General features: G+C 45.7%; 1 protein-coding gene across 1 annotated transcript; it reads left to right on the top strand.

Annotated features, from left to right (window-relative positions):
• The first annotated feature begins 1,329 nt into the window (after nt 1-1,329).
• LOC103541167 (integrator complex subunit 6-like) lies at nt 1,330-7,339 on the top strand. The gene is made up of 5 exons (XM_008507896.2): nt 1,330-1,599; nt 3,467-3,569; nt 5,856-6,230; nt 6,591-6,684; nt 7,066-7,339. The coding sequence occupies exons 1-5, from the start codon at nt 1,390-1,392 to the stop codon at nt 7,136-7,138; spliced, it is 855 nt and encodes a 284-aa protein (XP_008506118.2). The 5' UTR covers nt 1,330-1,389; the 3' UTR covers nt 7,139-7,339.
• Nucleotides 7,340-16,058: the final 8,719 nt, after the last annotated feature.

Here is a 16,058-nt window from a genome sequence, read left to right on the forward strand (position 1 = left end):
CCACAGCATGGCTTGACAAGCAGTGCATAGGTCTGCACCCGGGATCCAAACCAGCAAACTCCAGGCCACTGAAGCAGAATGTATGAACTTAAACTCTGGGCCACCTGGCCAACCCCTTGATTGTTGTAGCTGTGTAGCAAGTTTTGAAACCTGGAAATGTCTGTCCCCTGCCCTTCTTCTTCTTTTTCAAGATTTATTCTGTTGGCTCTTTGGGGTCTATTCATTTCCATGTGAATTCCAGAATCACTTTATCAATTGCTACAAAAACCTAGCTGGGATTTTGAGAGGGATTGTGTTACATCCCAGATGTACTTCAGGGGTAACTAAAATTATCTGCCTCAGTTAAAGCAGGATCTGACACCTCAGGCGTATAGAAATGTTTATGATATTGCACATAGTAGTCATTTAGCATGGTTAACAAGAGGATCGTTCTGCCAAAAACAGACAAAATTTTGTTTAGGACATTTGTTGATTATGAAACTATCAAGTCTACTTGCAGGAGGGTGTTGACCGCGTGAGTAGGTTATTTTGTAATACTTTGACATTTAGAATATCCATTTTCACTGAATCCCTACATGTACCCATGTCCTCAAGCCTAAGGGGAGCTGTGTGTTAACAGCACATACACCACCCTCTCCCTGCTTTCTCTCCTGTAATCCTCAAAACAGCCCCAGGAGGTAGACACAGTTTTACGTCCATTTTGTGGAAATAGAAACTTCGAGGAAGCCTTTAAGTATTGCCCCAGGTTTAGCCAGTTGGAAAGTGGCAGAATCTAGGTCTCTAAGATTCCAGAGACTGCACACCCAAATACTATACCACACTGCCTACATTTATGAGTGCAGGAGAGAATTCCTCGTTTGCATGAAAATAATGAAACTGAGAGTGTCCGGGATAATTGGTGTCAGTTTATAAAGCCTCTTTACTCCATTTGGTTGATTTTAAGTGGGATTATCTGTCCGTTAAATTGAGCTGATCTTAGGCAGAACACACCCCTGAAGTTATAGACCAGGTTTTGTGTGCAAGGGGACTTTTTGGAGATGAAAGTCTGTAGATGTCATCAAATTATCCAAAGAGGTAAATGCCCGCTACCCAAAGTTCTCTGGATGATAAGAGAATGCCATAGAGGCTAGTTTCTTCCAAATAGGGAGCTGTATGACCTTTGATTGGGGATGGTGGAATAAGGAGGGTCAGCCCATCCTCAAACCTGGCTTGAGGCATGAGGGAGTTGTTCTGGACCTGGTGGTCTGAGCCTAGAGGCAGTAGCGCTGGTGCATTGAGACAGGACTCAGATGAGGGGAGATGATTCTGGATCCTAGAACACGATCTAGATCCTCGACATGAGATTCTAAATTCTGTTTGGTGCCATGGTACACATCGCCAACACAGTCTATGATCATGTCCTCCCCAGAGGACCGTCAGTTTGAGCTGTATAGCATCAATGTCTTTTCCAAGGATTTTCCACTTTCCCATCGGAGTGTTCTCGGACAAATAATCGACTATGCGGAGCATCTGGAGAGGGCTCCTCCCCGTCAAGAGAGTAATGCAGGTCAACCTAGAAGACATTATACTTTCAGCTATCTATTTCAAGAGGACACGCAGGTAGGAGAACTGTTTCTATTTCTGCCCAAATTCTGATATTCTTGGCATAATTACTTTCTTCTTCAAAGGAGAATATAAATCTTATGCTTCACTTCTATGTACCTAAAAGACAAAATACAACACAGAGATTCTTTTTCTTTTAAAGACTTTATTTTTTTCCTCTTTTTCTCCCCAAAGCCCCCCGGTACATAGTTGTATATTCTTCGTTGTGGGTCCTTCTAGTTGTGGTATGTGGGACGCTGCCTCAGCGTGGTTTGATGAGCAGTGCCATGTTCACGCCCAGGATTCAAACCAACGAAACACTGGCCCGCTTGCAGCGGAGCACGCGAACTTAACCACTCAGCCACGGGGCCAGCCCCAACACAGAGATTCTTATGTGAACAGAAAGTGGGAGGCTTTCTGATCCAGGAGTGTTGGTGGAACAGAAATAATAGTTGCCGTTTATTGCACTCGGAGCTGGTGACTTAAATGATCACATTTAATGCTCACAACTGTTCTGCAGATGAGTATTACTACCTGCCCTTTCTTAAGCAGAAATCAAGGCTGACAGTGGCCCAATGCTTTGCCCTGAGGGACACACCTGACAGGAGCCAGGATTTGACCCACATCTTTCTGGCTCCAGAGTCTGTATTCTTTCCCACCCCCCACAGTAACTCCTTGCTATCGAGATTACAGTCTACTTCCTCTGTTTCCATTATTCCAGTCACACGCTCTCCATCTACACAATGACTTAGTGTTCCTTTTGCAGCATGAAGCGCTAGGTGATGTTGCCATAATTGGATTGTCTAACGGACATCTTAATGTGAGATGTGTGTTGTGTGTGTGAGGGAGACGTGCTGACTCGACCATTGAAGCATGAAGACAAAGGGGATTCGACCTGAACTCGCGGAGGAGATCATTGGTATGAAGGCACAGAACATGCAGTAATCTCTTCTGCAGCAAAATCAGACAAAGTTATTCCACCTGACCCCAAAACTCCTCAAGTAATTGGAGTTTTTCTTAATTTTCTGTGCCTTGGTTTCCTCATTTTTAACAATGGAGATCATGACACTAACTCATAGGGCTTGGTGGAGGATCGAATTAGCACATGTAAAGCATTTAGCACAGTACCTGGGGAGAGTCAATGCCTAATGAAAATGTCCTCACCCATTCTGGGCTCCCATTTTCTGGGAAATGCACACACTTTGGGAAAATACTTTTATCACCACTGTATTCAGATCATGTACGGGCACATTCTTGGGTTATCCTTGGGTGGAAACAGCTCTTAGCTAACCTATTATACCCTTGATTTCAAGTTTTGTCTACCACCAACCCTGAAAAGCACTCCCTACACCCACCTGGCCCCAAGGATGACATTATTAGAACTTCCATAAGGTCAGAGGTGGGGAGATTTACATTTGCAATCTATCCTGCCTTTCACCATCTACACGTGTCATTGAATAAAGTGTTAATCAGTATTTGTTCATACTTAAAGCACAAAAGGACCAAAGAGGCGTTTTCTTTTTGTTCTCCCCCAGCGAGGGCTGAAGCAAAATGGTGTCTACTTGTCTAAAGAGAGGACCACATGTTTATCGCTTTGGTTGAGGAGAGCCACTCATTCCCCAGCGTTGTTAGTAATCACGGTTTTACCGTGTGTGGATTCGGACCACACCTTGTTTTCTACCTCCTCCTTATTTCACTTAGACCAGATTAAAACTGGACTGCATTTTCTGAGAACAGAGGGTGTGCTGGTTGATGGGAAATCTGTGGCCCATGATTAAATCTTATACTGATGGTCTAAATGCATGGCTGTGTGTGCATGTGAAGACTGCTTTTTCCGATGATTAGATTTTGTCTTGAATGGAATGCATTCACTGATGTTTTTCAGCAAAGGAGGAATGACGAAGCAGAGCAGTTTGCAGCAGGGCAGCAGAAAAAAAAGAAACATCCTAGAGAACCCAAGAGCCGTTCGTCATCTGAGGAAATGCAGAGTATGTCACCATGGTTAAGCAAACAGGAAGGGGGGGACCCCATCTCTAGGGCTCAGCCCTGTCAAGGGAAGTTTGCTGTCGTGGCCTTAAGGGTAGACAGATAGGAGCATGTTTGCAAGTGGAGGGGCAAGGCTCTAGTTAGCTCCAACCATTTGGAGTTCTTGTAAGAGTCAGAATAAAGCAGGTTCCTGAGGCAAAAGGAGCTGATGGGCTCCACAAGAGGACAGGTGCGCAGTGGCTCGCTGCTCATCATCACCTCCTGTTCGAGTTCTCACCTTGTGCCGCGTGGCTTCCTCACACGATAGGCCAAAGAAGCTGTTAGCATCAGGGTCACCAGTGTCTGCTGCACTTTCCCATTAATTTCTCAGTGGCATGAGATAGGCTTGCTCACTCCCTCCTCCAGGGAAGTCTGCTGGCCTTCCTGGACACCACATTCTCCTGGACTCCTTACCCCCTTCCTAGGGACTCTGTTTGCGTCTCCGTTTTCTCTTTTTTCCTCTCCTTTCCCACCTCTGAATATTGCAGGGACCCAAAGCTGGATATTGGGCCTTGTCTTTTCAATCCACTGTCTCCCTAGGTGATCCCACCCAGTCTCAGAGTTTTAAATGTGATTCACACCGCGAGAACGCTCACCTTTACACCTCTAGACCACACCTTGCTCTGGACCTTCAGACTGAAATACAACTGTGTGTGTGTCTCCAATGGGTGTCTACTCATGTCTAAAATACAACTGGTTCTACGGGTTTGATCTTCTGAACATCCCCCCTCTTCAAAAAGCCTCGACTTTCAGCCTTCTCTGTCTCAGCTAACAGCATCCCCAAAGGTGTAAGAACCTGCTGCCTGTGGGCATCGGGGCCTGGGAGCGTCGAGAAACCCCAGTATTTAGAGTTTGCACATATCCACAGTGTAACTAGTCCCACCATGGCCTAGTTGCAGCTGCCAACATGAGGTCACCGAACCACAATCAGGAAACATTGGCCACACTCCACACTTGTGAGCAGTTGCCAAACACCTGCACACAGCTGGGACTATTATCCACCCAGTAGTTCAGGCCAACATGCCTAGATTCACTCTTGATGCCTCTTATTATTCTTTGATTATTCTCTGACTTCCAACCACTTAGTAATTTGTTGCCCAATATAAATCCTGCACCCCACCGTTTCTCTCTCTCTCTCCAGTCGAGGCTGCCATCATCTGTCACCAAGCTACTCCAATAGCTTCTTACCTGATTTCCCTGCTTCCCATCATCACCTCCTCTAAACCATTTTTTGCCCTGCAGCGAGTGATAGTGTCGCCATAGAAATCAGATCACGCCATGTCCATCCTGAAAACCTGTCATCCACTTTCCTATTCTCAGAACAGAATCTGGACTCCCCACTGCGGTCTATAAGCTCTGCACGACCTGGCCCTTCCATCCTCTCCTAACTCATGTCCTGTGGGTCTCCTCCTTGCTCTCTTTGCCTCTGTCCTTTGCTCTGTGGTCCTGGCTCGTCCTCTCCTGTGGGCCCTGCACTCATTCCACAGCCTGGAACTCTTCCTCTGCCTGTGCCCAGGCCAGCTCTGTCTCCTCCTCCAGGCTCCGCCCAAAGGACACCTCCCCGGAAGGCCCTGCTGGACCACACGGTCCATAGAGGCTCCCTCTCCTGCTGTCTGTCACATCCCCGCTTACTTCTTCCCTAACACGGATTCAGACTGTAATGATCTTGCTTGCTTCTTGGGCACTTCCTCTCTGACATCCCCATGCGAATGTGAGTCGCCAAAGACTAGGGATCGTTTCTGTCTGTCTTGTTCCGAGCCCATCCCCCAGCTCCTGGCACTGTGCCTGGCACAGAGATGAGGAAGTGAAATAGAGGTGTCAGGCTTTAAGTAAATAAAATTTACTTTTCTGAGACAGCAAAGAGTGACGAGGAGGGTCATATACTGACAGAGATTTTGGTCGATGCTGAGCGACTATTAGACCTCTTGACATCGAGACTTTCAGCTTGTCAACTTGTAAAGGGCACCAAGGAGACATTAAATCCTGAGTGCCAGGGCTCTGTGAATGTTGCTTAGTTAAATATACTGTCCAACTAGGTGTCTCTATATATCACAGGGCCAGGAGAGAGAGAGTGGTTTATTGTGTGATCTTTCCCAAGCCCTGTTTGCAGCATCTGATATGTCCAGGTGGTAGCCCCTCCAGCTTTATGAGATAAATAATATCCTCAAAACTGTGGAGCACAGCAATGGCCCTGTGGGCAGGGTAGCATGCAACTACCTCACAGCTCAATCTCTTAATTTGATTCCCAGATGCTATTGTCACTCACAAAGTCCATGCCAAGAAGACGAAATGGACTCAAACCCCACCAGATGGCTTCATGTCGAACTCTGCTGCACCAGAGCAGATGAATACGGCGGGAGATGGGGTTCCACCCAACCGATGGGATTCTCTCTCTGATGATGTCGCTGGGCTCAGGAAAGATGGCCTGGCTCACAAGCCTGGTAGTGATGCCCTTGCAGGAGGAAGCAAAACCTGCAGCACCTCTGGAGGTGACCGAAAAGTCACAGCCACGTCTTCAGAGGGAACTGTGCCAAATACGTCACAAATAAGTCCTGCTATGGCACAGAAAATTAATTATAATATAAAGTATGAATTAAGGAAGGAAGTTCGGAAGTTTGGACGAAGTAAGTCTGTGAAAGCCATAGGTACTTTCTCTCTCTCTAGGTTTTAGAATAGATTCAACCCACCTCTTCAACTTCTCCTTTGGTTGAATTGGGTTCTTTTTAATGCTTTAGGACGGTTTGTCTTTAGTGTTGTCTGAAAATTCCTAATACACCTCTGAACAGTTTTTGTTTTGCTTGGTTAGTGTTGGCCGTAGTTGATTAGTAAGTCTGTGCAGGTGTTGTGAATTAAGGGTTTAAAACACCTCAGTATGTAACATCCTAGCCCACGAAGATGAGGACTGAGGCAGTAGATGCTTTCAGATTGAGATCTACAGCATCTTCCTACGTGTAGACATACTGACTTCTTTTCCTTCTCATCAGAGTATGAAAGAATTTTCACTTTGCTTGAAGGAGTCCAAGGCCCTCCTGCAGTCAAGAAGCAGTTTGTTGACTTTACCATCCAGGAGGCCGCGAGGTGGGTGTCAAGAAGAGCTCTCCCATCTTTTCCAGCAGCTGTGCCCAGTGCTGACCAGGGGTGGGAGCAGGCCCTGCCTTGTGTTTCCCAAACTCTGGCCCTCCCTCCTGGTTCATGCAATTTCCGTCGGCATTTACGTGGATATTCTGGAGTCTAGCTCGTTCTCGCAAGCCCATGGAACTTTCCTGGCTCCCCACAGTCTGGGCTGTGCATGGGCCTCATTGACACTCCTGGTATTTTGCTAGACCCTATCTCTCCATGAGGATGCATTTTCTGTTCCCATGTAGATTGTAGGCTCTATTTTTGTAGCCACCACCACTCCGTCCACATCATCGATGCTTTCAATATCTTCCGGTTAATTAAACGTCTCTTTATTTTCAGGTTTAAGAGAGTAGTCTTAATTCAGCAACTTGAGAAGGTACTGGAAACAATCCCACCTTCTCAACAAAGTTAATCACAAGGAAAACAGATAACTGTGTCCTTGCAGAGACCAAAGAGAAGCAAGGACACATTTTCTATGCTGTGTGGTGGAATCAGATCTTGCGAAGCCTGCTTGAAAGCTGCAGTCAAGAGAATTGCCTTCTGCAGGCTGAAAAAAGGCAGTAGACCCTTGCCATTTTGTCATTCTCTGTCAGTAAAAGCTGGTAAATAAGAATTTCCTGAGACAGTCTAATTTGTTGTGTGTTTGTTTCCTGGTTGGTTTGTTTTCCTCCCTGAAGAGAGGGATGTTCTTAACTCATGAAGCTAAAGGATATGGCAGTCCTGGTTCCTGCAGCAGGTCCCTGGGTGGAGCTGGGCTGTATGGCTGCTTTCTTCCACTACCCATTTCTTATTCCTTTTCCCTGAGACAGCACCTCAGCTGGTCATGGTTCTTCGCCTTTCAGGATGACTCAGACCTTAATTGCTGAAGGGTCTGGGCCATTAGATGTCCTGCCTTAAATTGGTTGTTGTCATTTCCCACTAACTTTAATCACAAAACATGAGAGTAGTAAGAAGCTCAATAGATGTATCAGACACGCTTCTCCTTAGCTCCCCGTGTAACAGGGGCCCAATTTCCCTCTGATTATCAGGTTCCCTCCCCCCAGCCAGCATGGGACCCCCTTCTGTGCCTCTCGATTGAAGGGATGAAGAGCCCAAAATGGCCAGCTGGCAGTTTCCATTCCCTTTCGATGGAATCACTGTGTGTTCTTTGGTGAAAGCATTTCTCCCTTTGGAACGAAGGCCTCTGGTTCAGCAAGGCCTGCAGCGATGGCGATGGCAAGCACATTGGGCAGTGCACCTCTAGGGGTAAGTCGTGAGAGAGGCACTTCTGTTTCCACGCCTTGATCTCAAGACCTGTGCGTCCTGACTATGGGAGCAAATCAAACCGTGTTGGATGCAGATCTACAGCAAATTCTCCTTCCTACAAGTCAGTACTTCTCCCATAATCTCCAGCCCTGCCACCTTGGCCACTTTGTCCTTGAGCCCATTGGGTATGATACAAATGCCAGAGAAAGAGGTGGGTTGACATCTACACAATGCATACTTTATTCGTTAGATTACTACCATACTGCTCTGCTGGGGTCATTCTCTGCTGAGAACTCTCATAAGACACGAATATCTTCACATTGTATGTCTATTGGGACAGATTTGTCACATACCTCTTCCCCAGACCTCCTTGTCACTAATTTTCAACTGTATACCCTCAAAGTCCCTGACCTTGCAGCCAATGAGACAGACACTGCCGATGCATGGGTATGCACTCGTACCTCTGGCCATCTCCCCTCCAGGCAGAGTGGACAACCAGGGGCACTGCTCAAGGTTCTTCCCTCTGGGAGGATTTCCCTTCACTGTCCTTCAGGGCTGTTCCCGAGTGGGACAGTAGTGCCACAGCTGTGCACTTTTGGCTTGTGTGGTAGGCAAGTGTATGGACTGAATGTTTGTGCACCACCCTGCCCCCATACATATCTTGAAACCCTAACCCCCAATGTGATGGTCTCTGGAAATGGGGCCTTTGGGAGGTGATTACGTGTAGATGAGGTCAAGAGGGCGTGGCCCTCAGGAAGGGATCAACGCCCTTATAGGAGGAGACTAGAGAGCTTGCTCCCTCTGTCCTCCACGTGAAGACACAGAGAGAAGGCAGCTGTTTTAGTCCATTAGGGCAGTTATAACAAAACTCCAGAGACTGAGTGACTTAAAAACAACAGAAATTCATTTCTCACGCTTCGGGAGGCTGGGAAGTCCAAGACCAAGATGCCAGCAGATTTGGTGTGGGTGAGAACTCACTTCTTGGTTCACAGACAGGTGTGTTCTCACTGTGTCCCCACGTGGCCGAAGGGGTGGAGGAATTCTCTGGAGGCTCTTTTATATGGGTGTTCATCCATTCATGAGGGCTCTAGCAAAGGCCCAACCGCAAAGTACCATCACACTGTTGTAGGGAGGAGTAGCCACCCCTCCATCCTCTGTTCCTCCTGCTCAACTCCAGGTGCCTGCCAAGGACAGTCCCTCCCAGCCCCTGAGCCCGAAAAGGCAGAGCTGCACCTCAAAGCACCACCACATTGGGGTTTAGGATATCATCTATGAATGTAGGATGGGGGACACAAATATTGAGACCATAATAGTGGCTGTCTGGAAGCCAGGAGGAGGGCCCTCACCAGAACCAACCTGCCAGCACCTTGATCTTGGACTTCCCAGCCTCCAGAACCGTGAGAAATGAACTGCTCCTGTTCAATGCGCTTGGTCCATGACACTTTGTTATAGCAGCCTGACCAGACTAAGACATCTAATTCTGCCCTCCCAGATCCCCAGCTCTCATGCTCCATGGAACACCACTAGGAGTCCTGCTGCTGCGGGATTCTGTGGACGTAATGAAGCCCCAAGTCAGTGGATCCTGAGACATGGAGATAACATGGGTGAGCCTGCCCCGCTCAGAGGAGTCCTTTAAAAGCTTTTCCCACCAAGGAACGGAGGAGCGGGTCAGAGAGGGTCAAAGCACAAGAAGCACGCGACACGGAATGACAGCTTTGAGGAGAAGGCAGTGCTCCTGAGAAGGGGTGGGGCTGGCTGCAGGAGATTACAGCGGCCCCTGTCTGACAGCTGCAAGGAAATGGGGATCTCATTCTCCAACCTTAAGGAGTTTGATCTGCCAACAAACTGAGCGAGCTTGAAGCGGATTATTCCAGAGCTTCTAGAGAAGCATTGGCCTGGCTGACGCTTTGTCTTGGCCTTGTGAGTCACTCAGCAGACACCACATGAGCCTTCCCAGTCTTTTGACGTGCAGAGCTGTGAGACAATCAACCTGTGTTGTTCTAAGCTGCTCAACTTGTGATAATTTGCTGTGCAGCCGTACAGAACCAACACTGCAGGTGTGGCCTGCCTCTTGTGAAGAAACAACAGCCAACCAGGCCTGAAGGTGTTTGTCTTTGTTGTTGAGTCAAATGTTCATAGGGAAATCCCCTTGAGGCCATCTTTATAGGTGTGAGGTGATATCTCGTTGTACTTTTTATTTGCATTTTTGCAATTATTAGTGGTGTTGAGCATCTTCTCCTATGCTGATGCCCATTTGTATATTACGTGGAGTTTTGTTTAATGAACACAGTTTCAGTTCTGCGTGATGAAAAAGTTCTGGAGATTGGTTGCACAACAATGTGAATATACTTAGCACTGCTGAACTGTGCACTTCAATATTGTTCCACGGTAAATTTAATGTTATGCATTTTTGCCACATTAAAAAAAATAAGACGAATTGAGGCAGGTGTAGATGAGAGCTACGCCCTCCCTCCTCTGAGAGCTCCTATCAGGGAGGCAGAGTGAGCAGAGAATGTTCGGGATCCACGGTCATGTGAACAATAGGCACCAATGGGAGACGTGAGCCAGGGGCAGCCTAAGGCTGTGGCGTCTGGGGAGTGGAAAGAACTTGGGGTTCAAGACAGACGTGGCTCCGAGTTGTTGCTCCAAGTGCGCCCTTATTTGCTCATGACCTGAGCTACTTAGCTAACCTCTTTGTGTTCCCATATCCTCTTCTGGAAACTCTGGCCTGTGACAGCATTGACCCCCGGAGCTTGTTGTGAGGATTAAAAAAATAATTCATTCAATATTTATTAGAAACTTCCTGAGCACCAGACACTTGTCTAGGTGTGAAATAACAGTGAACCAAACTCTGTTCTCATGGATTGTACATTCCAGTTGGGTTATGAAAACACTAGACAACCAGAACGACTGTCAGGTAATGTCAGTGCACTGAAAAAAAGTTGAAGTCAGGTGAAGAGAAGGAAAATGAGCGGATGGTGGTTTGAATTTGTTAGTTAGGGAAGGACCCTCAGAAGAGGAGACGTCTAACCTGGGAAAGGCGTAAAGGCCCTTGAGTTCTGGAAGGCCCAGCTTTCTTCAGAGTATCCTCTTCCCCAAGATCACAGCAAATGGAAAGACATGAGTCTTAGTGGAGTCTTTATGGGGTTTGCAGCTCAGGGCTGTGCATCACACTTGGGCATGATCTTTTCTTCCTGAACGTCTGAGCTGCTTCAGCATCAGAAGAGGAGGCAGCAATCATAGAGACTGCTTAACAGTCTCCTACTATTGCAGAAGGACGTTTCTCTATGACAAATCCATAAAATGCACATGTACACACACATGTACGCATATATGTGTGTATGTTTGTCATATACAATGTATATGCATATATATTTGTATATATACCTTTGTATTTGTATATACACATACATACACACACACATATATACACAAACACACATATCTCCTAGTAGTTCTCCTTTTCTTGCTGAAGGCTGACTGATAGAGATTTTGGGACTAGAGAGGTTCTAGAGAACAAGTACTAAAGATGAGCTCTGGGGCCGTCCCGGTGGCACAGCGCTTAAGTTCGCACGTTCCTCTTCTCGGAGGTCTGGGGTTCGCCATTTCGGATCCCGGGTGCGGATATGGCACTGCTTGGCAAAAGCCATGCTGTGGTAGGCATCCCATGTATAAAGTAGAGGAAGATGGGTGTGGATGTTAGCTCAGGGCCAGTCTTCCTCAGCAAAAAGAGGAAGATTGGCAGTAGTTAGCTCAGGGCTAATCTTCCTCAAAAAAAAGATGAGTTCTCTGAGATTGTTCTGGGTTTCTGGAATTGCCTCTTTAATCTGATTAGATTTAAAGCCATTAGTGACATTTATTCCAATTTTTAAAGAGGACTGGTAATCTATTGCAAGAAGTAGCAAAGAAGTTTCTCAAATTATTATGTTTGAGTACCGTCAATCAAGTCCCTATAAAAGGCAAGCATCTGAGGGAACAAGTACACGCTACCTATGAACATTTTGGTCAAAAGAAGGAGTATAATGGAGATGAGCGATTGCTTCTAAATCTGCTGAAGAACTTAAAGAAGAAAATAACGTGCTCAGGTCCTTAAAGTTCAACCTCAATGTCCACATAAAGGACGTGAAAGCTTCTATGAACTGACTACAGTTATCTCCTGTAACCCCAGGGCGTAGATGTGGGAAAACCAAATCCAAACTCGAATCCTGTGATTGACTGAATTACAACACAAGTTGAATTCCTAAATTCTCAGGGTCTCTTCAGTCAATGTTAGGGCACTAAGTAGAAATGAATGGGATCTTGAAAGTTGGAGTGGGACACAGATGCAGACTCTGATGAAGCTGGGTACTTTGAACCCCTAAATTCAGTGAGATGATTTGCCAACAGAAACAAAGCTTTCTTCTGTCTGAAGAGGTTATCTTCTCTTTGCCTGAAGGATCTGTAATAGTCTCACCTAAAGTTGCATCCTTGCAGGGCGTAGCTGATCGTCCTCAGAAGCTAGAGCCACCACCACTTGTTCCTTCAAAATCCTGTAACAAGCCTCAAATTCCCACAAGTCAAAAAGTGTGAGGTAAAGTATGACACTTGCAGAGGCACCAAATTCACCAAAAAGAACTCCGTAATTTCTTAAATCCTTATACAAAAAATCCTGGGGAATTTGTGTGGAAATAGTTCTTTAGGTTGAGGTATGAAGGTTGAAGGAAAATATAGTTGAATCAGACCAAAATTATCAAAATGGGCTCATTAAGCCGAGACTCTGGATTCAACGCTTTTGCTTCCGAGGTTAGGGAAGCGCCTCATAGTTTGCTTGGTTGGTGTCTTGGTTCACTCAGGGGGCTCTAAAAAAAATACCATAACCTGGGGGGCTTAATCAACAAACATTTTTTTATCACAGTTCTGAAGTCTGGGAAGTCCATGCTCAAGGCACCAGCAGATTTGGTGTCTGGTGAGGACATGCTTCCTGCTTCATAGATGGCCATCTTCTCACTGTGTCCTCACATAGCGGAAGGGGGAAGGGAGCTCTCCGGGGTCTCTTTTATAAGGCTAGTGCCATTAATCCCATTCATGACGGCTCCAGCTTCATGACCTAGCCATCGCCCAAAGGTCCCACATTCTAATACCATCACATTGGGCATTAGGATTTCAACACGAATTTTGGATTTTGGGGGGACATAAACATTTAGTCCATTGCAGTTGGTTGAGTGAAAAAAGTCCCAAAGGACTTAATTAAGGAGAAATGCAAGAACTTCTTTGGCGTACTGCAGAGGAAGAAGTCCAAAGGCTTAAGGAGATTGGAATGTTCGAGTGAATTTATCACATACGTTCACTCATATTGAAAAGTCCAGAGGATATGATTTCACCAAGGCTGTGGTAAACTGCTTTCTAAGGGGAAACCAGGAACCTGTGAAGAGTTCTGTGGCGACTCTTCTCTTCTCTATTGTCCAGAAATTCCTGTGGGCTTGCCATTGAGGAAGGGCCACGCCACACTGCCAAATAATTGTACTACTACCTGTTATCGCAACCTTCCCCAAATAGACCTATAGCCAATTACTAGTGTGACAGTGCATGTTGGAAAGTTAAGTAATCAGAATTCTAAGGGATTATTTGCTACCGGCTCTGAATTGACATTAATATTTGGAGAGCTAAAGCTTCTCTGTGGTTCACGGGTCAGAGAAGTGGCTTATGAAAGTTATGCGATCAGTGTGGTTTTACCTCATGTCTATCTCAGTGGTCAGTCCCCGAATCCTCTTTATCGTTATTTCGTCAGATGTGGAATGTATAATTCGAACAGACATATTTAGAAAATGACAGAATTCCCACATTGGTTCTCTGACTTGAATGAGGGCAATTATGCTAAGAAAGGCCAAGTAGAAGCCACTAGTACTACCCACCTATAAAGATAGTAAACTGAAAACAACATTTCACCCCGGAGGAACTGGAATAATTGCGGCGCCATCAAGAATTTGAAAGATGCAGGGTGGTGATTTTATGACATTCCTTTCAACATACATATTTGTCCTGTAGAGAAACAGACAGATCTTGGAGAATGACAGCCAATTCTGATAATCCCGACCACATGATTATTCCAAGTGCAGCTCCTGTTCTACATGTGATTTTGTTGTTTTAGCAATCAACACATCCCCAGGCGCCCGCTTTACAGTATTGATTGAGTCAACGTCTTTTTCCTCCTTCAATAAATATCACCACAAAGAGTTTACCTTAAGCTGGAAAGGGCAGCAACGCACGTCGACTTCCCACTTCAGACTTACATCAACTCTCCGGGCTTATGTCGTATTCCAGTCCTTGCAGACTTTACTCATCTTTCCCTTACACCAGCCATGACACTATTCGTTTGATTGATGACATCATTCTGTTTAAGAAGGAAGTAGCAACTAATAACATTGGCAACACACTTGAAAGACAGCATATGGGAAATAATTCCCAGACACAATCAGAGGCCTTCCAAATTAGTGAAATTTTTAGTGATCTAGAAGTCTGGGAAATGTCAAGATAGTGCACATAAGTGAAGAGCAAGTTCCTACATCTTTTTTTTCTTACCACTAAAAAAGGGACACAGCATCGAGTTGGCCTTCCAGGTGCTGGTGGTGACATATAACTCATTGTGGTGGGCTACTGTGATCCAGTGACAAGTGACCTGAACACCTGCTAGCTTGGAGTGAGGCCCAGAACAAGAGAAAGTTCTCTGATTCTACACCTGTGGCTTTATGGGAGGCTCCCTGTGACCAGTCGACTAGAAAAGAAAAGATATCACGCCTGATTTTCAGTTGTGACTTCACAATTTGCAGGCACCGGCTGTATTCTATTGCTGTATACCAATCAACACAAGTTCAGCAGCTTAAAACAACACAAATATATTCTCAAGAGTTCTATAGATCAGAAGTCTCTGCTTAGGGTCTCAAAAAATTGAAGTCAAAGTGTTAAGCATGCTGGGTCATTAACTGGAGACTCAGAGAAAAAAACTGCTTCTAAGCTCTTTCAGGTTATTGGAAGGTCTAGTTTCTTAATGTTGTAGGACTGAGGCCCCAGTTTTCTTGCTGTCTCTCAGCTGAGCCCACTCTGAGCTCCTAGGACCACACCCATATCTCCTCAGGTGCATCCCTCCATCTTCCAAGCAGTACAGGTGCACCATGGTCATGAAAGCAGGGATATAGATTATGCAGGGACCATAAACATGAACATCCACTCACCAAGAGTGATCTTTCTATACACACCGCTGACTGCTGAATCTACCAGCAACAGAGACCAACACGGAGCACCTGAAATGGCACCATAACCCTTAGTGGTCAGTCAGCTAGTTACCCGTTGGCAGGTTGATTTTTTTGCTACAAAAGTAATCAGGGAGAGAACAACTTTTTGTTTGTACTCAAATAGACATTTATTCTGGATATGGATTTTCCTTTTCACTCACAGTACTTTTTAGAAAACGAATATTTGTGGACTTAAAAAATGCCTTACCAACATCATGGATTCCACACAGCATCACTTATAAACAAATAAGTTACTTCTCAGGGCACGTGCTCATGGATTTCACTGGTCCTATTACGTTCCCCATCATCCTGAAAAGGCTGGTTCAGTTGAGCTGTAGAATGATCTTCTGAAGCCTCAGTTATGGTTCTACTTTGGTGGCAGTGCCTTGTAAGATGGGGGCAACATAATCTAGGAGGTGGCAATGTTCTATCTTAGGTTCCAATATATGGAGCTGTTTCCATAGTAACCATAATTCTTGTCTTCAGCAATGAAAGGGTAGAATTGTGAGGGCCTCCTCTTACTGTTACTCCTATGCACCCAGTAGCAAAATTTTACTTCCCATCCCCACAACTCTAGGATTAGCTAGACTATAGGTCCTCAATGCAAATAGAGAACTATTTTCAACATTGAAGCAAACATTGACTCCACTGAAATGCAAGTTGAGACCCCCAACTGACCACTTTGGATGCTCATGCTTCTCAATCAGTGAGCAAAAATTGGGTTCCTCTATGGTATGGCGTGGTGGAACTCGACTATGAAAGGAAACTGGGTCACTACTACACAGGGCCTAAGGAGGAGTATATGCAGAATGTCCAGAG

This window comes from Equus przewalskii, chromosome X, assembly GCF_037783145.1.
Source record: "Equus przewalskii isolate Varuska chromosome X, EquPr2, whole genome shotgun sequence".
Lineage (NCBI taxonomy): Eukaryota > Metazoa > Chordata > Mammalia > Perissodactyla > Equidae > Equus > Equus przewalskii.

Bases quoted from the DNA above. Each gene is read 5' to 3' on its own strand.
- LOC103541167 (XM_008507896.2), top strand. From the start codon at position 1,390: ATGATCATGTCCTCCCCAGAGGACCGTCAGTTTGAGCTGTATAGCATC. The intron at 1,600-3,466 runs GTAGGAGAACTG...GATGTTTTTCAG, and splicing joins TATTTCAAGAGGACACGCAG to CAAAGGAGGAATGACGAAGC. The intron at 6,231-6,590 runs GTAAGTCTGTGA...CCTTCTCATCAG, and splicing joins AGTTCGGAAGTTTGGACGAA to AGTATGAAAGAATTTTCACT.